The 21,422-nt window shown below is 41.7% G+C and overlaps 4 protein-coding genes across 10 annotated transcripts; 1 reads left to right on the top strand and 3 right to left on the bottom strand.

The window, feature by feature from the left end:
* The first annotated feature begins 825 nt into the window (after nt 1–825).
* On the top strand, nt 826–7,771 carry LOC115742713 (mitogen-activated protein kinase kinase kinase YODA). Of its 2 annotated transcripts, none has more exons than XM_048271875.1 (12): nt 826–1,087; nt 2,172–2,816; nt 2,985–3,731; nt 3,907–3,991; nt 4,097–4,165; nt 4,342–4,502; nt 4,584–4,659; nt 4,939–4,998; nt 5,090–5,197; nt 5,298–5,537; nt 6,283–6,374; nt 6,569–7,771. In XM_048271875.1, exons 2-12 carry the CDS (start codon nt 2,272–2,274, stop codon nt 7,083–7,085), a joined length of 2,700 nt encoding a protein of 899 aa, XP_048127832.1. In that variant the 5' UTR covers nt 826–1,087; nt 2,172–2,271; the 3' UTR covers nt 7,086–7,771. The 2 variants fall into 2 exon arrangements, with proteins under 2 accessions (XP_048127832.1, XP_030533016.1); XM_030677156.2 differs by having other exon boundaries at nt 827–1,087; nt 1,981–2,816; nt 3,907–3,994; nt 4,103–4,165.
* A 545-nt stretch (nt 7,772–8,316) lies between these two features.
* On the bottom strand, nt 8,317–12,858 carry LOC115742717 (short-chain dehydrogenase TIC 32, chloroplastic-like). 2 transcript variants are annotated; one of them, XM_048271717.1, is made up of 8 exons: nt 12,516–12,857; nt 11,826–12,057; nt 11,534–11,613; nt 11,192–11,345; nt 10,669–10,747; nt 9,771–9,855; nt 9,079–9,125; nt 8,317–8,753 (listed from the first exon to the last, which is right to left on the bottom strand). In XM_048271717.1, exons 1-8 carry the CDS (start codon nt 12,619–12,621, stop codon nt 8,595–8,597), a joined length of 942 nt encoding a protein of 313 aa, XP_048127674.1. In that variant the 5' UTR covers nt 12,622–12,857; the 3' UTR covers nt 8,317–8,594. The 2 variants fall into 2 exon arrangements, with proteins under 2 accessions (XP_048127674.1, XP_048127675.1); XM_048271718.1 differs by lacking the exon at nt 9,079–9,125 and having other exon boundaries at nt 12,516–12,858.
* A 653-nt stretch (nt 12,859–13,511) lies between these two features.
* Nucleotides 13,512–14,735, bottom strand: LOC115742825. The gene is made up of 2 exons (XM_030677334.2): nt 14,100–14,735; nt 13,512–14,003 (listed from the first exon to the last, which is right to left on the bottom strand). The coding sequence occupies exons 1-2, from the start codon at nt 14,520–14,522 to the stop codon at nt 13,707–13,709; spliced, it is 720 nt and encodes a 239-aa protein (XP_030533194.1). The 5' UTR covers nt 14,523–14,735; the 3' UTR covers nt 13,512–13,706.
* Nucleotides 14,736–15,320: 585 nt separating this feature from the next.
* On the bottom strand, nt 15,321–21,375 carry LOC115742672. 5 transcript variants are annotated; one of them, XR_007196687.1, is made up of 11 exons: nt 21,155–21,375; nt 19,705–19,894; nt 19,168–19,304; nt 18,938–18,982; nt 18,780–18,833; nt 18,090–18,194; nt 17,788–17,991; nt 17,528–17,613; nt 15,978–17,053; nt 15,474–15,846; nt 15,321–15,359 (listed from the first exon to the last, which is right to left on the bottom strand). XR_007196687.1 is itself a non-coding variant. In XM_048271280.1 (11 exons), the coding sequence occupies exons 2-11, from the start codon at nt 19,883–19,885 to the stop codon at nt 15,581–15,583; spliced, it is 2,109 nt and encodes a 702-aa protein (XP_048127237.1). In that variant the 5' UTR covers nt 19,886–19,894; nt 21,155–21,374; the 3' UTR covers nt 15,321–15,580. The 5 variants fall into 5 exon arrangements, 4 of the variants coding, with proteins under 4 accessions (XP_048127237.1, XP_030532958.1, XP_030532959.1 ...); XM_048271280.1 differs by having other exon boundaries at nt 15,321–15,846; nt 15,978–15,993; nt 16,039–17,053; nt 21,155–21,374; XM_030677098.2 differs by having other exon boundaries at nt 15,321–15,846; nt 19,705–19,915.
* Nucleotides 21,376–21,422: the final 47 nt, after the last annotated feature.

Here is a 21,422-nt window from a genome sequence, read left to right as displayed (position 1 = left end):
CAAGTGCCTGAAAAGCATATTTCGGCAAGCCTTAAGTAAGGCACTATAGTTGTAAAGCTTGGCCCAATTCAGTCGGGCTCACCTACTATGCAGATTTATTTAATACTTTTGTCTGTTGATGGATATGCTTATCCTGGGTCGATCTAGGTTTGCCCATTTGGATGATCAGGCGGAGAAGTAATATTATTTTCTCATGAGATATAAATGAAGAATAACTTTTTCAGCAAAACAAATGAAACGAATGCAATGGTTATTGCATTACATTGACAATGGGCATCAAAGCTATGCAAGTTGTGATGAAGTCTTAATATTTGGTTTACATAAATGTATTTACTATCTAAGTATTTGATAGATTTTTTATATTACACTTCTCCGCCCCGCTATCAAGGGCAAAAGCGTAAATATGCTATGGTCAGGTCACTCGGACTCCCGCTTAAGCCTACCGAGTCGGAGACTATATCATCACTTAATTTAAAAAAAAAATGATGAGGATGATAAATTTTTTCTCCCGAGAGCCAAATTTGTTTCGAAAAATGAGAAGGCGGCTACGGAAATTTTTTTTTTTTTCAGTCCCATAATTCTTAGTCAATTATTATTTTAAGCTTCGTGAAGTAAAAAAAAATGTAATGGCCGAGAAAAATGATTTCGCATCTGAGAATGATACGGCAAAAAAAAAAATTAAAAATGAAAGAGAAACGGAAAAATTGAAAAAACGATAATCCGTTTTAAAATATTTTTTACGGAAGAAAACATGGAATAGAAAATCCACTCCCAATCAACGTAGTAGAGACAACTTATGTCTTAACTAAGACAGAGTCTCTCTCTCTCTCTCTCTCTCTCTCTCCCCTCCATTTGTTTCGGTCCCTTTCTGTACGCGATCTCTACACAGACTCGCAAATCGCAATTCGCAAAATCCTCTTCAAAATCTCCCCCACTTTATTCCTCCCAACACATTCCTTCACGTATCTAGGGTTTTGATTTCACTTCCGTGTAGCTGTTTACTTCAGATTCGGAGCGCTGCAACTTGATCTTTCGGCAATCGATCAGTGTCTCTCAGCTCGGGGTTTCTTTAGCTTGAGGCTTTGCTGTAAGCAGTGAAACCATCTTCTTCTCCTTCTCCGTGTTTTCTGTTTCTAATTCTGGGGAATTCCTGGGGAATCAACTAAATCAGCTGCTTGTGTATGTATTTTGTGGCTTTTGTTCGTGTATAGATCTGTATTGGGTGTAGATCGTTGTCCGCTGTGTGGTAGCGGGAGAAATGATGATGACTAAAGACAGTGGGTGTTTTAGGAATCTCGCGTTTGTGCTCTTGTTTTCTGAAAAATTTCGTCAGTTGCATTGTATTTGCTGGTCTTTCAGTAACAGTTCGTTTACTTATGGTGCGAATGATCAAGAAGGTTTAGCAATTTCGGAGTTTATCGTCCACTCTGGGATTCTTGATGCGTTAAAGAAAGCACTTTTGTTGTTCTCTAAATGGGAGAATGGCGAATTTCAGTGAATCCATGCTACTAATGAATCAGAGTGAAGAACATTGTGCATCTTTTTTGTTAGTCCCTTCTTTCGTGATAATCAACACAGATTCTATAGGGGAATGGACACTAGGCATGTAGACGTACTGCACTCTTGCATCTTTTATCAAAATGGTCAAGTTATTCCACAATATGATCATCGTCGTCTGAAATTTCTCCATGTCGGGGCCATCCGGCGAGTTAGGCATCACTGTGTTGCTTAGTTCTGAGATACTGTTTACTTTTCTTATATATCTGGAGGATAACAGATAATCTCTGTATGGAAACACTGAACCTAGGCTATCTGATTGTTTGCACCTACTGGATCTTGGAGAGAGGGGCTATTTCAGGACTACCCTTTAGATAATCTAGCACAAGTGGATTTTCCAGTCCAAGTGATTAGTTTGTTTTTATGTTACTTTTGGAAATCATGGTATTTACATGTATAAATGCTCTTGTTTCATGTGTTCAGGATATACATACTGTGAACAAGAAGTTCTGAGAACACAGTAAACCAAAGCGAGCATTCAATTCTTTCTGCTGGTTTTGCTCATCCATGCTCCAGTTTAAAGCTTGCTCGGTCCTCCTAGGCATTGTGTATTTGCTTTTGTATTTGCTCCGGACTTAGCTGTGGCTAAAAGATAATTGTCAATGTCTTTTCAGTGACATCACGTGGAGGCTCTAAATTCTAAGTTAAGTGTACATGGATGGGTTTGATTTCCTTAAACTAGCTTGCCACCGTGACTAGCATCGTAGTGCAAGGATGCCTCCGTGGTGGGGGAAGTCATCCTCCAAGGACGCTAAGAAGAAAACTAACAAGGAGAGTTTCATTGGTACATTTCATCGCAAAATCAAAAATCCTTCTGATGGAAAAGCGAACATCAGATCAGGAGGATCACGTAGACATTGTGACACAGCCTCAGAGAAGGGATCATTATCTCGAGCAGAATCGCGATCACCTTCTCCTACGAAGGCAGTTTCCAGATGTCAAAGTTTTGCTGAAAGGCCACTTGCTCAGCCACTTCCACTTCCTGGTCCTCACCCTGCAACTGTAGGTCGTACAGATTCTGGGATCAGTGTTCCAAAACTTCGGTCAGATAAAGGCCCCAAACTGTTTCTACCTCTCCCCAGACCTGCATGTATACGGAGCAAGGCAAATCATGCTGAATTAGATGGAGACTTGGTTACCGCTTCAGTTTCCAGTGAGGGCTCCATTGATAGTGAGGATCCGGTGGACTCCCGGCAGCCTAGTCCCTGTGCGACTGACTGTGATAATGGGACCAGAACTACTGCGTGCAGTCCTTCCAGGCAAGCCTGTGTCTAGCATTTACAATTTTTTTTTTTTTTTGGTTGGAAACAATCACCATAGTTTGGTTGGAACATTTGTTTTTTCGCTCTAATTGTTTATCTGTGTACCTCCCTGCTTATAGAATGAGTCTGTGTTTTGAAAAAATATTTTCTATTCTGTTCTCTTAGATTGATATTCAAGGATCAGAAGCCTACTGTCGCCCATATAAGTCCAAGAGAAGCCAGAAGACCAGCTAACCTTTTGCTCAGCAATCATGTTTCCCCTGCATCACCCAAGCAGAGACCTTTAAACAGTCATTTGCCAAATCTGCAACTTCCATACTCCGGGACTTTATATAGTGCTCCAGACAGCTCCATGTCCAGTCCTTCCAGAAGCCCATTGAGAGCGTTTGGCACTGATCAAGTTGTGAATTCAGCTTTCTGGTCGGGAAAGCATTATACAGATATTACGCTACTCGGCCCTGGCTCTGGCCAGTGTTCCAGTCCAGGTTCTGGTCACAACTCTGGACACAATTCTATGGGAGGTGACATGTCAGGACAGTTGTTTTGGCAGCAAAGCAGGGGCAGCCCCGAGTATTCTCCCATACCGAGTCCACGGATGGCTAGTCCTGGGCCTAGCTCTCGTATTCATAGTGGTGCTGTAACACCTACACATCCCAGGGCAGGAGGGTTGTCCATTGAGCCACAGACAACCTGGCCTGATGATGGGAAACAACAAAGTCATCGGCTGCCTCTTCCTCCAGTAGCAGTTTCAAATTCCTCACCTTTCTCTCATCCAAATTCTGCTGCTACATCTCCTTCAGTGCCACGGAGTCCAGGAAGGTCAGAAACTCCAGCAAGCCCCGGTTCACGGTGGAAAAAGGGAAAGTTGCTTGGTAGAGGCACATTTGGGCACGTGTATGTTGGCTTTAATAGGTAATATTGTTACATCCAGTTGCTGTCATAGGTTTAACCCCTTACACACAATATGAGCTGATGATAATTCGATTAGACTAGGGCTGATTTGAACATTGAGAACGTAGACTCAGAATAGTTAAGATGAATATTTAGAGTCATACAAATGTGAGCATTTGATGTTTGACTCTTGCAGTGAAAGTGGGGAAATGTGTGCAATGAAGGAGGTTACGCTCTTTTCAGATGATGCTAAATCAAGGGAAAGTGCAAAACAGTTGATGCAGGTAATTTAATCATATTCCGTCCCTCTGTGACGTCTGTTGGTTCTTATAAATTTTCTTGCATGTTCTGGACCATCATAAGCCTTTGAAACATGCTATTGGGCTCTGCAGGAAATTGCTCTATTGAGTCGGCTACAGCACCCAAATATTGTGCAGTATTATGGTTCAGAAACAGTATGTTCATAATTCAGTTCTTTCCTTTCTTTTTGCTAGGCTTGATGCCAATACTCCTCTATTTTCGAGGTGCTGATGTAATAAAGTACAGTTTTTTTCCTGACTAATGAAATGGCATTGGTGGGGTCTTTTTGTACTGGATGTATTTAGAAACTTCTGATATAATGGTTGAGCAGGTGGACGACAAACTCTATATCTACCTGGAGTATGTATCTGGTGGTTCAATTTATAAGCTTCTCCAAGAATATGGACAACTCGGTGAACTCGCAATTCGCAGTTATACTCAACAAATATTGTCAGGTCTTGCTTATTTGCATGCTACGAATACTGTTCACAGGCAAGAACTAGCTCTTTCTAATTTGACTACGCCAAAGCAGAAGCTTCTTTTCAGATTTGCTTGACCATCTTTCTTCTGCAGGGATATAAAGGGAGCTAACATACTAGTAGATCCGAATGGCCGTGTTAAATTGGCAGATTTTGGGATGGCAAAGCATGTGAGTGAAAACATTTACTGTACTTGATTAAGCTAATTGCATCGATGGAGCCATGTGTTTGTAGAATATGTTAGGTGAAAAGAGAGAAAAGAATGGCGGCAAGTATGTACTCGGATGAGTTATTAGCACAATACTCGTATGGTTCTTCATAAATTGTTATGTTTGTTTGCGTGATGTGAATCACTCATGCCTGGTATTTATTTGTGCTTTTGCTAAAGGGCCGCCATGGCTTGGAAGTCACCTTTGCTAATACGATCTCCATTATATTTAATTTTGCAGATAACTGGACAGTCATGTCCACTTTCTTTTAAGGGAAGCCCGTATTGGATGGCCCCTGAGGTAACTTACTCTCTATATTAGCATCTCAATCACAAAATCTTTGTTCGTCGATTTTTCTAAATTAATTGTTTAAATTGGATATCTGGCCCAGGTTATAAAGAACTCAAACGGTTGCAATCTTGCTGTTGATGTATGGAGCCTTGGATGCACTGTCTTGGAAATGGCCACAACAAAACCACCTTGGAGCCAATATGAAGGGGTTGGTCACTCAGAAAGATGCTTATAAAATTGAACCCCAAATTTTTGAAGTTCCACATTGAAGGTGAATGATGTTTGTTTGCTTTTTGTGTGATGCATAGGTTGCTGCTATGTTTAAGATAGGGAATAGCAAGGAACTCCCAGCAATTCCAGATCACCTTTCTGATGATGGAAAGAATTTTGTGAGGCAGTGTCTGCAACGAAATCCACTACATCGTCCTACAGCTGCTCAACTTCTAGAGCATCCTTTTGTGAAGTTTGCTGCACCACTTGAAAGATCGACTTTGGGGCCTGATCCTTCAGATCCACACATTGGGGCTACAGTTCCAACGAAACCTATGGTAGTTTCTCTGACTAGCTTATTTGCAAATAATGGGCTGAAACTAGGAATTTTTGTGGTACCTTGTTTTCCTTACACTTTGCACCATAGTGGGTGCCGCTTCATTGGGCGATGCTACCTCATTCTTCTGATGCTGTCATTTGAGCTGTGAATCTCCTGTGGAAGAATCATTGTTTCCCCCTTGCAGTGCAAGATTGTGCGTCCATCTAGTCGAAAGGATGAACAGCATTGCTCTCTAGGATGCATTATGTGGTTCATTCTGATATCTGCTGTGAGGTGATAAAAGTGTCAGTATGGCCATACTGAATCAGAGTTTTCTGTTAGGAACTTGATATTTATGATTCGTAGTAGGAATTTCAGAATTGTAGTTTTCAGTAGATCATACTATACGATTTTCATGGTGCTTGAAAGAGCTGCAACAGACCACTGTACATGTTATGATGCTTTGAGATAATGTAAATGGACTAGACGCAAAAGCAAATAAGGGTTGTTCAATAGCGTGGATTCTTATGAGAATAGAGAATGAAAGGAACCAAAAGCTCATCCAGCTGTTTAATGATCATTATCAAGCAGTTTGTAGAAATATCAGGACTTCTCGATGTTCATGTGATGAACTCTGTGACAGTCTTATCAAGGCCTTTAGGACCCTTGTAATTCTTTTTATGCTTTTATTGGGTACAAAAATGGTGCTTCCTCAAAGATGGTTGAATTATGAGATGACTTTACCAATCAATTATATTTTGCAGGGCATTGGGCAGCAAAGAAACACTTCCTCTTTTGAATCTGATAGACTCGCAGTCCATTCATCTAGAATAATAAAACCTAGTCCTCATGTTAGGTTTGTCTCTCTCTCTCTCTCTCTCTCTCTCTCTCTCTCTGAACACGCTTGCAGAAGCACATTAGAGTATATATGTGTATCCATTACGAGTATTTGTTGAGTATAATTCCCTATAGCATTTTGCTTCTAATGTGTCTGGAAGCAACAATATAGTTTGTGACGAACTTTTTTCTAATCTGTCATCCCAATCACAGTGATGTGCACATTCCAAGAAACATATCATGTCCAGTCTCACCCGTTGGAAGCCCTCTTCTACCTGCAAGGGCACCACAACATTTCAACGGAAGAATGTCGCCTTCGCCAATTTCTAGCCCACGAACTGCTTCAGGCTCATGCACTCCTTTAACAGGTGGTAGTGGTGCTATCCCATTTCATCAGATGAAGCAATCATTTTACCTGAATGAGGGAGGTGGAAGCTTTCCAAAGCCCTCAAACAGTCACTACATTGGTGGGTCCCCTTACCATGACACGAACCCAGAAATCTTTCGGGGGTTGCAGCTGGGATCTCAGATCTTTCCAGAACTATCATCCTCTGATAATGGTGTTGTGGGAATGCCATTTGGGAGGTCGCCTCCTAGGGAATTACGTGATGGACAGTCGATATTGGCAGATCGCGTGTCTCAACAGCTCCTGAGGGATCATGTGAAGGCGAACCTGACCCTGGATCTTGGTCCCAGATCTCCATTGCCTAGCCGGATCAATGGTGCTTGACTCAATGTGTTTTTGCTGAATCATCCAATAGTTCATCTCACTTGCCTGGTTAAACAGGATTATCTGTGTTCAATTGGTGAGATACTGAGGGAGCTATTTTTCGGAATAAGGATGCTAGGAGGTTTTAGAATTCCTGGAATAAGAGCTCAAGAGATGTGTTACTATCGATTGTCCAAATGCAAGCTGGGGTGAGCTATTTGACAGAGTTGGCGCACGCAAGCTGGAAGGGTCATTCCTCTTGGTGTAAAAAGTGGTACCGTACACTCTTTACTCTTTTGAAAGTAAGAGTATGAATAGATGACGATCAATCAACAGGAGGCGCTTTTGGCTCATGCGACAGGATTTTGAAAACGGTCCATCATATGAGAATCTCTTGGGGGAACAGGTTTGGTAGGTCGCCATGCTAAACTAACGAGAAGTTTCAGCTGGTAAATCATCCAGCTTTCGGACTAATTTTTTGGGGGTCCACACTTATGTACAGATAATGGTAAGCTCAGTCGAGGTTTTAGAAGTTGCTCGGGAAGCAGCTGCGGATTTGTCGAGCCTGCAAAGTCTTGCTTATTATCATTGGCAAAGCCATTTCACTTGTATGTAACACCATATATCACTCTGTACCATTTCTTGTATGTACAATATGACCCCAGATGAATTAAGAGATCAGATTTCATTCTGTTTGTTAAGATAAATCAACCATGCATCTGACCGGTTTCCGCGTTTTGGGAAAGAGTCGAGGCGACCTAGATGGATTCTACAAATGCGTTGCATTTGCTGACTGTTTTGGAAGGAAATTACATCCCTATAGTGAAATTTTCGGACATTAAGTTGCTGAGAATTATGACAAAAAAAATAAGTTGCTAAGGGAATTGAAAAGTTGTTATCTTATAAATTATTCTGAGTCCTGGAACCAAATCCACAACTTGGGTCAGACCCATAGGATTCTGCAATTTGATGCTTTTTCTAACTCAAATAAATTGAGTTAAAAGTATCAGCATATAAAGTACTCGTCTTGACTTCTATCTTCTTTTCATATTGATTGTTTCAAATATATCACTTTAAGAATTGAATTTTACATGAAAACTTTCACTTTAGCACCGAATACTAGTGAATAGGACGTACTGTCCCTGGAATACTGATAAGTATTCAAAATAGAAAAAAAAAATTATAGTTCTTGATAGATCTGGATTACGTATAGTCAGTACTTTGAAAATTAAAATACTTGAGAGGGGAGATCTGAGCAAGAGTTGACACTAATGGTGTTCAAATAATCTTTCAGCCAGCTTGTAGAATCGTTTAGAGATCAATGTCGATACACGCAAAGCCGTAGCCATCAATGCAACCACACCGCTGACAAAGTTTCAGCTTATCATCAGCACAGCTTGCTGTTACTAAGTTACATCTCTCAATCCATGGTCACGGATTGAAGTTGAAGTCGCTAGATAATACGAAAAGCTTAAGGAATCCTTGTGTTCCGTTTTCCAGCATAGCAGTGCAAGGCGGATCCCAAATGCATCACTTGACCAAATTCATGCTAAAATCCCATAGTTTCCTGGCCAACTCAACGTCTTTGCCCTTTGAGGACATCTCAGCCAAGTTACTGTCCGAAAAGTATTCACCACCGACACCCTTGACTTGAGGATGCAGCGCCACGTAGCATGTCGTTGCAGCCCCCTACACAATCGGTCCGCAGAAAATGGAGAAGGAGATTACACTTTAAGCCAACAAAAATCACTCCATACTAGGAGAAAGTACCCTCATACTGATCACTTCATCCGCGCAACTTACTGACAGAATCTAAAAGCATGCCGTTCACAGGCATTCAGGAAATTAAAAAAAAAAAAAAAGAACTGCTGGGAGAAACAGTTCCTGTCTGTTCTACAGCTAAACACATAATCAGTGACATGGATTACTAGCTCCAAACGATGCATAGTCATGGAGAAGGGTACATAATACACATTAGCTATGACAGATGGGACTTTTCTCTATACAGATTTACCTGCTGAACACTATTGAACAAAAGTTTTCCAAGTCCTGCCATAAGACCTGCACGAAACCAAAACAGAGGGCCAAAGCTAGATTGGCACGAGCTGAAAGGATGTACTTGATTTTTTGCCAATTCAGCAATAATACTTGACGCAAAACAGATGCAAAATGCATTTTAAGTAAGTCTCACATTGAAGGAACTTAGAATAGAAAGGAAGTCAGGATATGCCTCCAAAACCAAAAAGAAACAAAGGAGAGCAACGTAACATTAACCCACAAACTCTGACCAAAAAAAAAAAAATAATTCACAAAGAAGCAAGACATGGTTATTGCTAGTTGTTGAAACAACTTAAGAAGCATCACCCAGATGCTCAGAAACTTAACAAACGCAGAAGCAAGCATTATGAAAAGCATGAAACACAGTAGATCAGCACTAAAAATATACAACACTTCCTGGTGCATGCATAACTCACTCCTTTTTTACCCTTCTCTCCTGAGTAAATGTTCTCTTTTTGCACAGAAGATACATGATTTTTCATCCCCAGGGTGTCAAACTTCCAATCAAATAGCAAAGCACTCTCTCAATCAAACTTCCAATCAAATAGCAAAGCACTCTCTCAATCCTTTAATTTTAACATGGAGCACATGAGCAAGCATAGAACTCAAACTTAGTCAGATGTCAAGTCAGAGATGCAGTGGAAATACCATTGGATATAATGTTATGTCGGAAAAGATTTGTAGCGATTACTCCAGGGTGGAGAGAATTGACAGTCATATTCACCCCATCTTCCTGCATAATATTGAAAACATTTCAATATCCAGCAGTATGGCATAAGCAAAAACAAACAAGTCCTCAGCAATCCATCTTTGTCGTGACTCTGACGCACCCTTCTTTTACTTCAACAGAAAACTGTGGTTCATTCACAGAGAGAATTTAAGGAAGATTGTCATCCCAAGTACTATTAGGGTGATTTCTCTACAGATTCAAGACTAGATTCATGATGCTATTTCTGATTCCAATGTTTACCGAACGGAAAGGACAACTCAGGCAGGACTAAGAAATTATTATTTGACCGAAATTTTCCCGCATAAAGCAGAAGAAGTTGATGCAGCAAGTCTGAGAACTTCCCTGATCAATATGCAAGGTAAAAGGGTGAATTTAATAAGTAGAGATGTTCCCTAAATTTATCGCAAAAACTTAAGCTCATATAGGGCCTCTAAGTCAATTTTACAATTGAATAGCATCTTTCATCTGATGGACATCCAAAGTTTTCCAGGAAATATCCTTCATGGGAGCCAAATACAGGAATATAATGGTTTATAAGCTGTTTGGAAGTCATGCTCCATTCAAGTCTGTGCACTTAATATATGAAAAAATGGTCAACACTAAACAAACGGAATCATAAAGCGAAATCAACACCAATAAGGGAAAAGGTCAATGTGTGGCCATGCTCATGACAGGACACAGCAAGGCTGAGTGTAGAATAGATCACTTGCTGCCCCAAAAAGTATTGACTAAACTAACAGCTACTCTTCTACTCTTTTATTTTTCCAACTACATTATGGAAAGTCCCATCTAAATGCAACTAAAAGAACCACTTACCTTCAACTGCCTTGCTAGCTCGTTAGCATGGAGAATGTTGGCTAGCTTTGACTGTCCATAGGCCCTGTATCTGTTGTACCTATACAAGAGAAGTGAATGCACAGTTAGGAAGATGTAAAACTAATGAAAAGAGGCTTCTCAAAAAGTCACCCTGGAAAATTGTTTTTGCTCCATCAGTCCTTTTTTGGAGATTTCCTAGTTCATGGCATCGAGAAAACCGCTAGATGTACCACACCGCCTTAAACGAACCTGGATAACTCCAAATGGAGTGAAAACCCCTTTGATAGTGAGTTCATATACCAAGTAAATTTCATATTACTTCATTCAGGTTCAGTGGCGAGCAGTGATTTAAAAAGATGAGAAGGTGTCTTTAGTAGACAAATAGTCCAACCTCCAGTATTCATGGAAAACAGAAGTGAACAGCACACCGCTGAGCCACTTGTTCCACGAGGCTGTTGATATAGAGGAACCGCGCATCATTGATCATCTTTGCTGGAGTACTAAAAGAAACTTCATTGCTTACCCTGATTTGTCATTGATTTTATTGAAGCGGATGCCTTCATTGTATGTCAATTGGTGACCCTGTGAAGACACATTCACAATTCTTCCTTCCCTGCTACTTTTACGAGCTGTTTTCTTCATGTTATCCAGTAAAAGACTTGTCAAAAGGAAATGCCCTGCAGAGAGAATTCAGCAGAGCCAGAGGAGATGCAGAAAGCTTAAATGACCATTTTAAATATGCGTAAATGCCCAAAGCTTGATAAAATGCAGCAGTTGATAGCAGAAGGCATGCCATCATTGAGGAAATTTCGCATTCAGAAACTAGGCACGTTACCCATAAACAATAAAATGCATGCCATTTTACCTATGTGATTTGTGGCAAACTGCAACTCTATGTTGTCTTTTGATAAGATGAATGGTGTTCCCATAACTCCTGCATTGTTACTTTCAGATAGAGAATTAAGTAAGAATGAGGAGAGGAGAGAATAGTAGTTCATTCCTGAATGCATGTGAACCTACCAAAGGATCTGATTTGTCTGCTTTCCCTCTCCAATGTTATTGTTTGAGTTAAACTTTTCGAGGGTGTTGAGTGGAGGAAAAAAGATATTTTACCATGGAAAAGAACAGAGGAAGTCTTATATTTGAATCTTTCTTACATGAGGATGTTTAGTGGACGACCGGATGAATTGAAGTTGGATGCAAATTTCCTGACAGATGCCATTGAGCTGAGATCCAATTCCATCGCATCTAACTTAGCACTAGGTATTTCCTTCACTATTTCTTCTCTGGCATCACGACCAGCAGCCATATTCCTGACACCCATGACCACATTCACACCGCGCAGTGCAAGAACACGAGCAGTTTCTCTACCTATGCCACTAGATGCTCCTGCAGTTGGGATATCAATTACATGAAGGAGCGAGAATCAATCATCATGCCCAAGAAAACATCATGCTCCTCATTCTACGACATCGCAAGATGCTGCCATCAAGCATAGTTCTAAAGCACCAAAACAAGCACGCACACAATCGTTGAAATTATAGAGGACTAAACAATGACACCACCTCTAAAGTCCGAACAACCAAATTATCAGAATATAAGCAGCCATTTGTCCTTTTCTAGACACCCATAGGTCACCTGCTCGCCGCAAAGAGTAATCAGACAACAAAAGCTCTGTATGATCGACCAGACAAGACTACACAAAATTGAAGCATAAGGCGTGAAAGCTATGGCGCGAAAGAACAAATTCCACATCGAACGGACGAAAGCCAGGGAAAAGTCTTGGCGACAGGCATTAGGATAACAAAAGGTTTGAGTGTTTATCTGAGAAGAGTGAAAGAAGCGACCAGTGACGATGGCGGTGAGACCAGAGCCGTCGATTCCATGAGTGACCTCCTCGGCCGTGGAAGAAGATGAGAAACCCGACGCTCCCCTTCGCCAGAACCACCACATTATGCGCAACCCAGCACGCTTTGTCAAAACCGCACAAACTTGATGGAGGAACTCAGAGAAAGCAGAAGCAAGGGAAAGTGAGAATTCTCGGTTTTGTTTGGTGGGGCTCTGGGATTGTAATTAGTGGAGTAAAAGGCGCCAAGTTGTCAGCTTTAGAGCGTAGGAGTCGGCCATGGAAATGCTGGCAACGCACGCGGCCAACACTCTCCACGCCACCGTCATTTTCAAACGGATATGACTGTCGATATACCTCTGCGCTTTTCCTTTTTTTGTCTACTGCCTAATCACGTACATAATCTTGCACCATAAGCAAATGGGGGACTAGACCAAGCTATTGCTGGCAGGTAAATCAGCAGCATACACCGCCCAAAAACCATACCCACCCTTCACATACGAACAACAAAATCAGTCCTATGGTAGTGACTTTCATATGAGTACCGCATGACCGCCTCGTGTCGTAAGATATATCAGATCTTACAACAAGCGAAATCCTTATTTTTGTGTTGTTGAAATATGAACCTAAAGACAAAGTACTCGCAACCGAAATGAACAGTTCCCTTCTTAGTGCCCGCACTTAAATGCCGGCACTCAATTAATAAGGCTGGCATGCTACTTAACATATTGGCATAAAGTATTGTCCAAGTCTACGATACTTGGTTGTGAATTTCTTTTGTCCAAATAAAAAAACTAGTTTATAGTAAAAAAAAAAAATTATCGGAGTTCATTGTAGAATTTGAAGGGCCTTCTTTACGAACGAAATATAATTATACATACCCAAATGAATTCCACCGCCTGAATGAGTTTTGCATGGTTAAGAATAAAGTTGCAAGTATCATGTTCCGACAAAAATTAATGACTTTTAAGTGACATAAATTCAGCAAAACGCGACATATAAGAAAACATGGCATTCTACCCACGAAGCAAAAGCCCGAACCAAACGAAAACTCAGCCGTAGGTCTTGATCGCGACTTCTTATGGCACAGGCAGCTCAAGTAATTCAGTCCCATGGCCCTTCATTATTTATACAAACCCACTTTCCATGATCTGAGAAAAACCGCAAAGATCCCATGCAATATAAATTCATTTTATACATCCTTGACATTGTAATACGCAGCATAGTACTTTTTGAAGGCCTTGGGCATATACACCGGCAACAAGAAGGCGAACAGATTGAAGCACCACAACGCCATGTTCGCCGCCGCAAGGATCCTCCCCACGTATACCCTCCTCGCCGACCCACCGCGGTCGCCGCCCTCCTTCCCGAACTCACTCTCCAACCACTCCATCAGCGTGAAGATCCTCCTCGCGTTGTACGACACCGGAACGAAGACCCGGATCGGTGTGGAGAACCGCGCCGAGAACGCCACGCCCTCCATGAACACCTGTCTCGGTGGCGGACGCAGAAGTTTAAATTAAGTACAAGAGATTAAAAAAGGGTTCCTAGGAAATAGTGGATCATTTCTGGGTCCGATGCTGACCTGGCTTGCCAGGAGGAACAAGTGTGGAGCGGCGGCTGCGATGCCCTCCTTGTCGCCCTCGTAGATGCCCTCGAAGATGTAGGCGATGGGGAGGAAGAGGCCTATGACGGCGGCGAAGGAGACGTAGAGGCGGAGGACCCGGTTCCTAGGGTTGAACACGGTGGGCTCCCGGCCGGGGCCGAGGCAGGGGAAGGCGACGACGGAGAGGACGTAGATGTAGACGAGGGAGAGGACGAGGAAGGCCAGGTCCTGGAAGCCCACCAAGCCGCTGGCAGCGAGGACGACGATGACGGCGAGGGAGTTGAGCTGGCGGAAGCTGAGAAAGCCGCTCTTGATGGTGGTGGAGGAGGGTGGTGTGGTGGGGTGTCGCCGGTCGTCTTTGGGGAGGCTAATGTCGTTGATGGGACCAACGCCGCCTGACATTGTTGTGGCCTTGTGATGTCGGTATGGTAAGAAAATCAGGGTGGTCCAATTGTGGAGAAATCAGTATAGATCAAAGCATTACGAGCAAGGTATCAGCATCTCTATGGGACGATTATGCAGAGAAGCGAGAGCAAGTGTTCTCTCTCTAGTCAAAGAGGTTAGGAGAGGACGGATAAGGGGACGGGGCATGAGGTGCAGAGAGCGCACAAGTGGCAACTTCTCGGACGAAGGGCTTCAGCAACGTGGCGTTTAACTGTACTCGAGCGAGCAGTCATTGGACTTCTGGACGTAATTCGACTTCACACCTGTATTTTCACGTAAGCAGATGTCATATTCCTTTGAAGGGCTTGTCCAAGTAGAGAATCAATAGGAAACAATACGGGTTATCAACCTGTTGAAGGCAACCGATACATTCGGTTACTTCAGTTACGGAGTCACAATTTAAACAAACCAGATAAAAGGAAAAGAAAACCAGCCTCCCAATCCAAGGCGAGCAGTAATAGACCGCCTCGCGAGTCACTACAAAGACCAGATTGTGATCGAATTGCACGAGTCACATCCCAAAGTTGTAAAAGAGATTGCACGATCAAAGATGAATCTTACTAGTTTCATGCAATGGGACCAATCGAGGAGGCAGATTACACAAATCACGCATCCAATTGGTTTATTCTTTTTTGGGAGCAATTCACAACATTCAAGTTTGTAATGCTTTTCATTCTCTGTCGCTCTGTCCTTGGCCTTGAATCAGATAGCACACAGAGAAAGAATGATCGAGGGGGGAGAGAGGAACAGCAAAAATTGGTGCCAATAAGATCTTCTCAATGGCACTGGACTGGCCTATGTTTATTCCAGAAAGATAGAAGAAACAATGAAAAACTTTCTGTGTCATTTTGCTGCTATGCGACGAAGAGAAAGGACGGAAGTATAAAACAAATTTCCGGCCAAACCAACCTTGAATTACGACACAGAAGACCATCGGTAAAACTGGAACCTCTGCTGAGAATACTAGTCTGGGATAATCACTGCACACCTGTATCATAAAATATGCTACCTCCAAACTATGTACCACCTCTTTGTTTAGGAATGTACTTTTTCTTAAAGCTCTTGTCGAGTCTCTCTCTATTGCCAACTTTAGCAATTCCAGATGCCAAAGACCCAAAATTACCACCATTTACTATCCGGTTCTCTGCATTACCAAGAATGCTGCGTTCACCAAATTCTGGAGATCCTTGGGAGTCAGTTTGGGTCTTGGGGGATCCCGGAGGTTCAGATTCGGGAAGCAAGAGCAACTTTACATGGTCTGCTGCAATAGCTTCCTTCCATCCTGCAAGTTCAGACAAGGAAAAATCCATCTTAGAAGCCCCAGCAAAAGGATTATCAATGACAGACATAATACACACATAAAAAGAGCCATTTGTTCTGACAAATTGATATCTAATAGTATGCTAAACTCACTCTCCGCAAGAAAAGCCTGTGCAGACTGGCTCGAAAACTCCAAGTTTCCTGGATTTCCTGCCCGTGCAGAATGGCTCGAAAACTCCAAGTTTCCTGGATTTCCGGCGACAACCTGTGCTGAACTGTCCTCATTTCCGTGATCACTACCATCAACTCTAGCTGATATAAGCAGGTTTTCGTCAGCGAGTGTTTGACAATCATCCTTTACAGCAGCATTCTCATCGACTTCAGAAGCTCTATTGCCATTCTCAATAACAGAATCCTTGACTCCATTTCGGCTCACTGGCCTCCAGAGCTTGCCCCTCGGCTGGTTAGTGACGCATTGGAGAGTGTCAGGCCTGCCGGATAGTGAATGAATGTCCTGCTTCTGAACTTGGCGTTCTACTCTATAGGCATTTTCTATCTCAACCAGATTATCTGAATCTTCTGGGCTACAAGGACTTCGAAGAGCAACAGCTATAGAGCCAATCAAAAGTTCGTGTTTCTTATCAAGCCCAGCAGGGCTGAATGCTTCATGGACTCTAAGTTTCAAATTCTTGTCTTCTTTCTCAGGTTTTAATTTTCTACTCCATACTTTCTTGCTGCTGAGTGGATAGGCAGCTCTTGAATCCTGGTTTACATGCTTATGCTTGAACTCAAGCTTAGATGAATTGGATCCATGGAATTCATGCAAAGCACCAGATACTGGACACTGTTTTCGAGGTACATGCCAACTGGTAATTCGTAGGTGTTGATGGCCGCCTCCAAGAGCCCTTTGCGGTTCAACAGTCTGAGAGCTACTGAAGTCTGAATAATCACTGCCAAGCTCAGCTTCATTCTCAAAGTCTGGCCCTTCTTCAGAATCTGGAAGCTGGGGTACTTCGAGCGATGACGGTACAGGATCTGAAGGTGCATCTGTAATGCGAATGTCCAATTCTAATGAACTCAAATTTCCGGGGACATCTGACGAAGCTTCATTCTCTGTTATATCAAAACTATCCTCCAGATTAACCTTCTCCCCATTCTTTTGATCCTTTGCTTTCTGTTCTTTCTGCCTAAGCCGTTTTTGTCTCTTTCTTTCCAGAATTTCAGCTTGCCTACAGTCATCATAGCAAATTGTGCCATATTAGATGAGGATCTACCTTCGACAACTTGACCACTTAGATGAGAAACTTCCTCCGACAACCACCTCACCCACAACAAAAAAGGAAAAAAGCGGAAGCAAAAGAACCTCAACAAAATGCACAAAGTTCGTCTAGTGTGTAATTAATGATGAAAAAGCAACCAAGCAAGGATTACAACACCTATTAATTTTTCAAGTCACTCCTATGACTCAAAAACATATCATGCATTGAAAGCCGCATAGAATGGTTGGGAAAAAACAGACCTGAGTTAGAAACGTGATTCCCACATTAACTAAGGTCGAAGAAAGAAGAATGGCATGATGAACAACCAAAAAATATTCAAGTGATACTGATAAGCTGAAGCAGAAAATGACTCCAAAATTTAGCAAAGCCGAAACAGTACAGCAAAGTAAACAGCCAAAGACATAAATATCAAGCACAGCACACCTTCTCTGAGCAGCTTCTTCTTCTTCCACCAGCAACTTCTGGAACCTCAATGCTTCAGCATCTTTATCTGCGAGCCATGCTTCAACCTGAGCACAATCAGAAATCACAGAAATTAGACGATTGCCCCTGTATTCCACATCAATGACAACTCTCAGAGTGTTCTGGAAATTTCAGGAATGACTAACATGTCCAATACAGTGATGAAGATTGCAAACGAGCACAACCAGTAAATTGAAAAGATAAAAGAAAACTCATTCTACCAGTTTTTGTTCCAACATGAAACACGTGAATGCAACCAAGTTCTTTGTTTCCAGACCAATCTTTCCAACTTCCTTATCGAAAATGTATCTTTGCATCAACAAGGTCGGTCCACTTAAAAAGGTTTTTTCACTTGCATCGTCAAGGATGGCAAACAGCTCTTGGGAAGATAGAGGAAATCTCAAAGGCCTAGCCTGGATAATGTCCTGCAAGAGTATTACATCTTAGATAGAAGACTATTGCATGACAAGATTGAATCACACAGAATACAGGTCAGGGGCCAAAATAAATAAAGTTCCCTCACCAAAAGAGATGAACCAGCTTTTATGCAAAATTGCGGCATTACAGGAAATCCAGGCTTCCGTATCAATGATGCCAGAGACTTTATAACCGTAGCCCCAGGAACATCCTAAAATATTCACCAGAACTTGCGTTAAAAGGAAGATTACAGGAAAAAGAGAAATGAAAGCAGAAAGGAAGGCTTAGTAGATGTAGCACATCGTGCCACAAACGGTAACTCCTCAGCAAGAACAAAATAAAGAAATAGGAGGAAAAACAATGACGTGAGAAGAAAAAGAGGACCCTTAATTTAAACTATATGTATGCATGCAAAAATCAATGAATTTTAGCACAGATAAAGGAGATTAAGTGGTATTGGCGTATATAAAACTGTGCTGAGTGAACAACGCTCCATTAGTGGTTTCAGTTCGGCATATGGATATGTGGATTTGACACACACTACAAGTTCAATTCCAACAGCATCAAGTGCAAACAATCCCTCTTTTGGGAACTCACCAGAGTTTGGCTCACATCTTAGTCGTTTTGTGAGGTAATGAGGTATTTTGTGGGCTCAGAGTTTATCTACCTGAAGATGGCTTTACTGATTTTGTGAAAAATATGCTCTATGCAGCTCTATGATCACAGTACTAACAAATCCAACTTATCATCCTCCTCAATTTAATTGACAGAGAATGCTGTTATTCTATAGCTTTACCTCCATGGTAGAATTTTTCAGGGATACTATTTCCTTTGCTTCATCCGCAGATAGCTGCAGTAAGAATACCAAATGAGCTGGAGAAAACAAGAAAAAGCTACTCTATCATGCAACTTAAGCACCACAAGAAGAAAAAAGAGAAAAATATAAGTTATTACCTTATCCCAAAAAGCTCCTAGTAAATCTCTATTTTTGGAGCTATCCTACAAGATGGAAAACAAAAACCGTCGTAAAGCCAGAGGTTAAGTAAGGAAAACAGTGACTAAGCACAAAAGCAAATGCAGCATGTAGCATTTACAAAATGACAATTTCCTGAAGCTGTTAAGCAATAGAATACGCATCTGTAACTCAGCCTTATCAGATTTTAAACAGAAAAAGTAAACTCAACCTTATCAAGCTTTCTTAGCCGATGATGCACACGTATGTGCCTTCTGTAGTTAATCGATGAAAAGAATTCTCGATTGCACTTATCGCACTTCTGCATAGGAATCTTCAAAGGAGAGAGCAGTGGCCAACCAGGCAAATCTGAAACCAATAGACAGCAAAATATTTAATTTATACGATGAATTTCAACCTGGAGAGGGCAAAGAATACAGCGTCTCTGTTTAAGCTCCACTCTAGGTTTACTCATGCAGTTTTTCCTTCTCCCTCCCTCTCCCCTCCCTCCCTCCTCCCTCCTCGCTCTCGCTCTCTCTATCTATTATACACATGGTCATTCTGTGAGGGAGAAAAGCTAAGTGGCACAGGGAGGAGAAAAAAACCTCTAGTTTTACTTAGAGCAACAACTAAACCCATTGTACATAGTCTCTTGGTACGCGGAACAAGGCTCTGAACAAATTAACAGAAAGCATATACACGAAGTATAGCTCACTAGAGCCAACTTTGATGACAATTAATCTTTAACGATAACCAACACAGGTGATACCTTGATGATCTAAAGCATGAAGCAGCTGGATCCACTGGACTGGGCTATCCCCAGACCTTGGCAGCGACAGAAGAGGTTCTTTTCCTATAGCTTGCCGGATGAATGTGTTTAAAGAATCATTTCCGTCCTCCACTTTCATCCCATCAAGAGCGTTAGACGTTTTGACTTTTGCAACTGACATTAATCTAAACTGAGCCTGATGATGATTTCACTGTGAATAAGACAAAAAGAAAATCAGAAGAACCCAATATACTCAATTGCACAAAACAAAATCAAAGTTTTATATGTCCAGTTAAATGAGGAGCCCAAAGACAAATGTAGCCACAAATGCTTCTGTTTGACGTAAGAGCATTAAGCAGTGAATCACACTAGCTAGGCAGCACACTTTCTTTCATACACTCACACCCTATCAAATTCTATGTCCTTCAAATTGCCTGATGCATTTCAATACCACAACGCTATTGATGAGAAGTAGTTGTATTTCCTAGGAAATCCTAGGCAATATAGACAGGTTTCCATTCTTTACAAGGCCAAATCTTCATGCATGCACCATATACTAAATGGTGCATTATTCACTTATGAACTTCCAAATAATTAAATGGAAATGAACCCAATTACCACCAAACTTCTCAACCTACATCACAAATATTTCTATCATGCTACCGCTGACCTGCAAATTAGCTGCTATTCAAAAACCCATGCTGGAGAGAACTAATACCTCATTTAATAATTAAACAAGCAGCTTGAAGGACAAGCAACGGAAAAAAATTGTAACAGGAAAAGCCCCAAAAACTTAAGAGTCATCACCCTCACAACCAATGTGAAGTTATATGAAAATAACAGGGTACACTGGCACATAAAATTATGTCCCTCCCACATCATGATAAACTAAGATATGGCCATCAAATCTCCACAACCAATTGGCACAATACCATATCTGTGTGAAATGACAACTTATATAAATCCAAAGGCAAATTTAAAATCACTCAGTATTCACCAAAATTAACTTGAGCAACATCTCAACCAACCAGCTTTATATAAGATAATAAGCGCATAAAACCTTAGAGAACATCAAATCAGCTTGCTATCACGCAGACTCTAAGATTGAAATTAGACAAGAAACGCAAATCATATCTACATTAGGTATCATACCAATGAACCAGCCACGATTCAATAACCTCTATGCACGGCAAAGCTTATCAAATCGTAAAAATCTGGAGATTCTCTAATTCCTCCCTCTACTTATCCTCCTCCTTATTTTGTTCTTCTGACCGGCCGCAGAGAGCACAAAATTGATCGCACATCGTCAAACTAGATTGCCGGAGACCGAGCTAAGATAGACTATTTAAGCGCGCGATCTATGAGAGATAACTAACGCAAAAACGGAAGTAGGCAGATCGAGTACACAGAAAAAGCGATTTACGTAGAGCAGAGGGATCAGTTCACTCACCAGTCCGTACGAAGGATGGAGATCACTGAGCCGAGAGAGGCGATCAAGATCGGGACGGACCGGTGTTCGCCGGAGGAATGAGATTGGAAGTGTTCGAAGCGCGAGAAAACCGCCGGAAAGCGAGAGAAAGCGATCGGCCGAGCGCTAGCGAGTGAGGAGTTTCGAGGGAGATGAAAACATTTGTACGAGGGAATATAAAGGTGACTGACTGGAACCCTCCTCGGCAAGAAAAATGGGAAAAAAACTTTGGGAGAGCAAAAAGAAAAAA

Source organism: Rhodamnia argentea, chromosome 10 (assembly GCF_020921035.1).
Source record: "Rhodamnia argentea isolate NSW1041297 chromosome 10, ASM2092103v1, whole genome shotgun sequence".
In the NCBI taxonomy this organism is placed as follows: domain Eukaryota; kingdom Viridiplantae; phylum Streptophyta; class Magnoliopsida; order Myrtales; family Myrtaceae; genus Rhodamnia; species Rhodamnia argentea.
Note: the sequence above shows the minus strand (reverse complement) of the source record. Positions and strands in the feature narration are given on the sequence as shown.

Coding starts and splice junctions, on each gene's coding strand:
- LOC115742713 (XM_048271875.1), top strand. CDS start 2,272: ATGCCTCCGTGGTGGGGGAAGTCATCCTCCAAGGACGCTAAGAAGAAA. Junction 4,503..4,583: donor GCTACGAATACTGTTCACAG/GCAAGAACTAGC, acceptor TTTCTTCTGCAG/GGATATAAAGGGAGCTAACA. Junction 5,198..5,297: donor CTTGGAGCCAATATGAAGGG/GTTGGTCACTCA, acceptor TGTGATGCATAG/GTTGCTGCTATGTTTAAGAT.
- LOC115742672 (XM_030677098.2), bottom strand. CDS start 19,885: ATGTCAGTTGCAAAAGTCAAAACGTCTAACGCTCTTGATGGGATGAAA. Junction 18,195..18,779: donor TGAAAAATTCTACCATGGAG/GTAAAGCTATAG, acceptor TGAATATTTTAG/GATGTTCCTGGGGCTACGGT. Junction 17,054..17,527: donor GAAGAAGCTGCTCAGAGAAG/GTGTGCTGTGCT, acceptor TGATGACTGTAG/GCAAGCTGAAATTCTGGAAA.
- LOC115742717 (XM_048271717.1), bottom strand. CDS start 12,621: ATGTGGTGGTTCTGGCGAAGGGGAGCGTCGGGTTTCTCATCTTCTTCC. Junction 10,748..11,191: donor AAAATCAATGACAAATCAGG/GTAAGCAATGAA, acceptor TCTCTTGTATAG/GTACAACAGATACAGGGCCT. Junction 9,126..9,770: donor ACATAACATTATATCCAATG/GTATTTCCACTG, acceptor GGTTTCGTGCAG/GTCTTATGGCAGGACTTGGA.
- LOC115742825 (XM_030677334.2), bottom strand. CDS start 14,522: ATGTCAGGCGGCGTTGGTCCCATCAACGACATTAGCCTCCCCAAAGAC. Junction 14,004..14,099: donor TGTTCCTCCTGGCAAGCCAG/GTCAGCATCGGA, acceptor CCACCGAGACAG/GTGTTCATGGAGGGCGTGGC.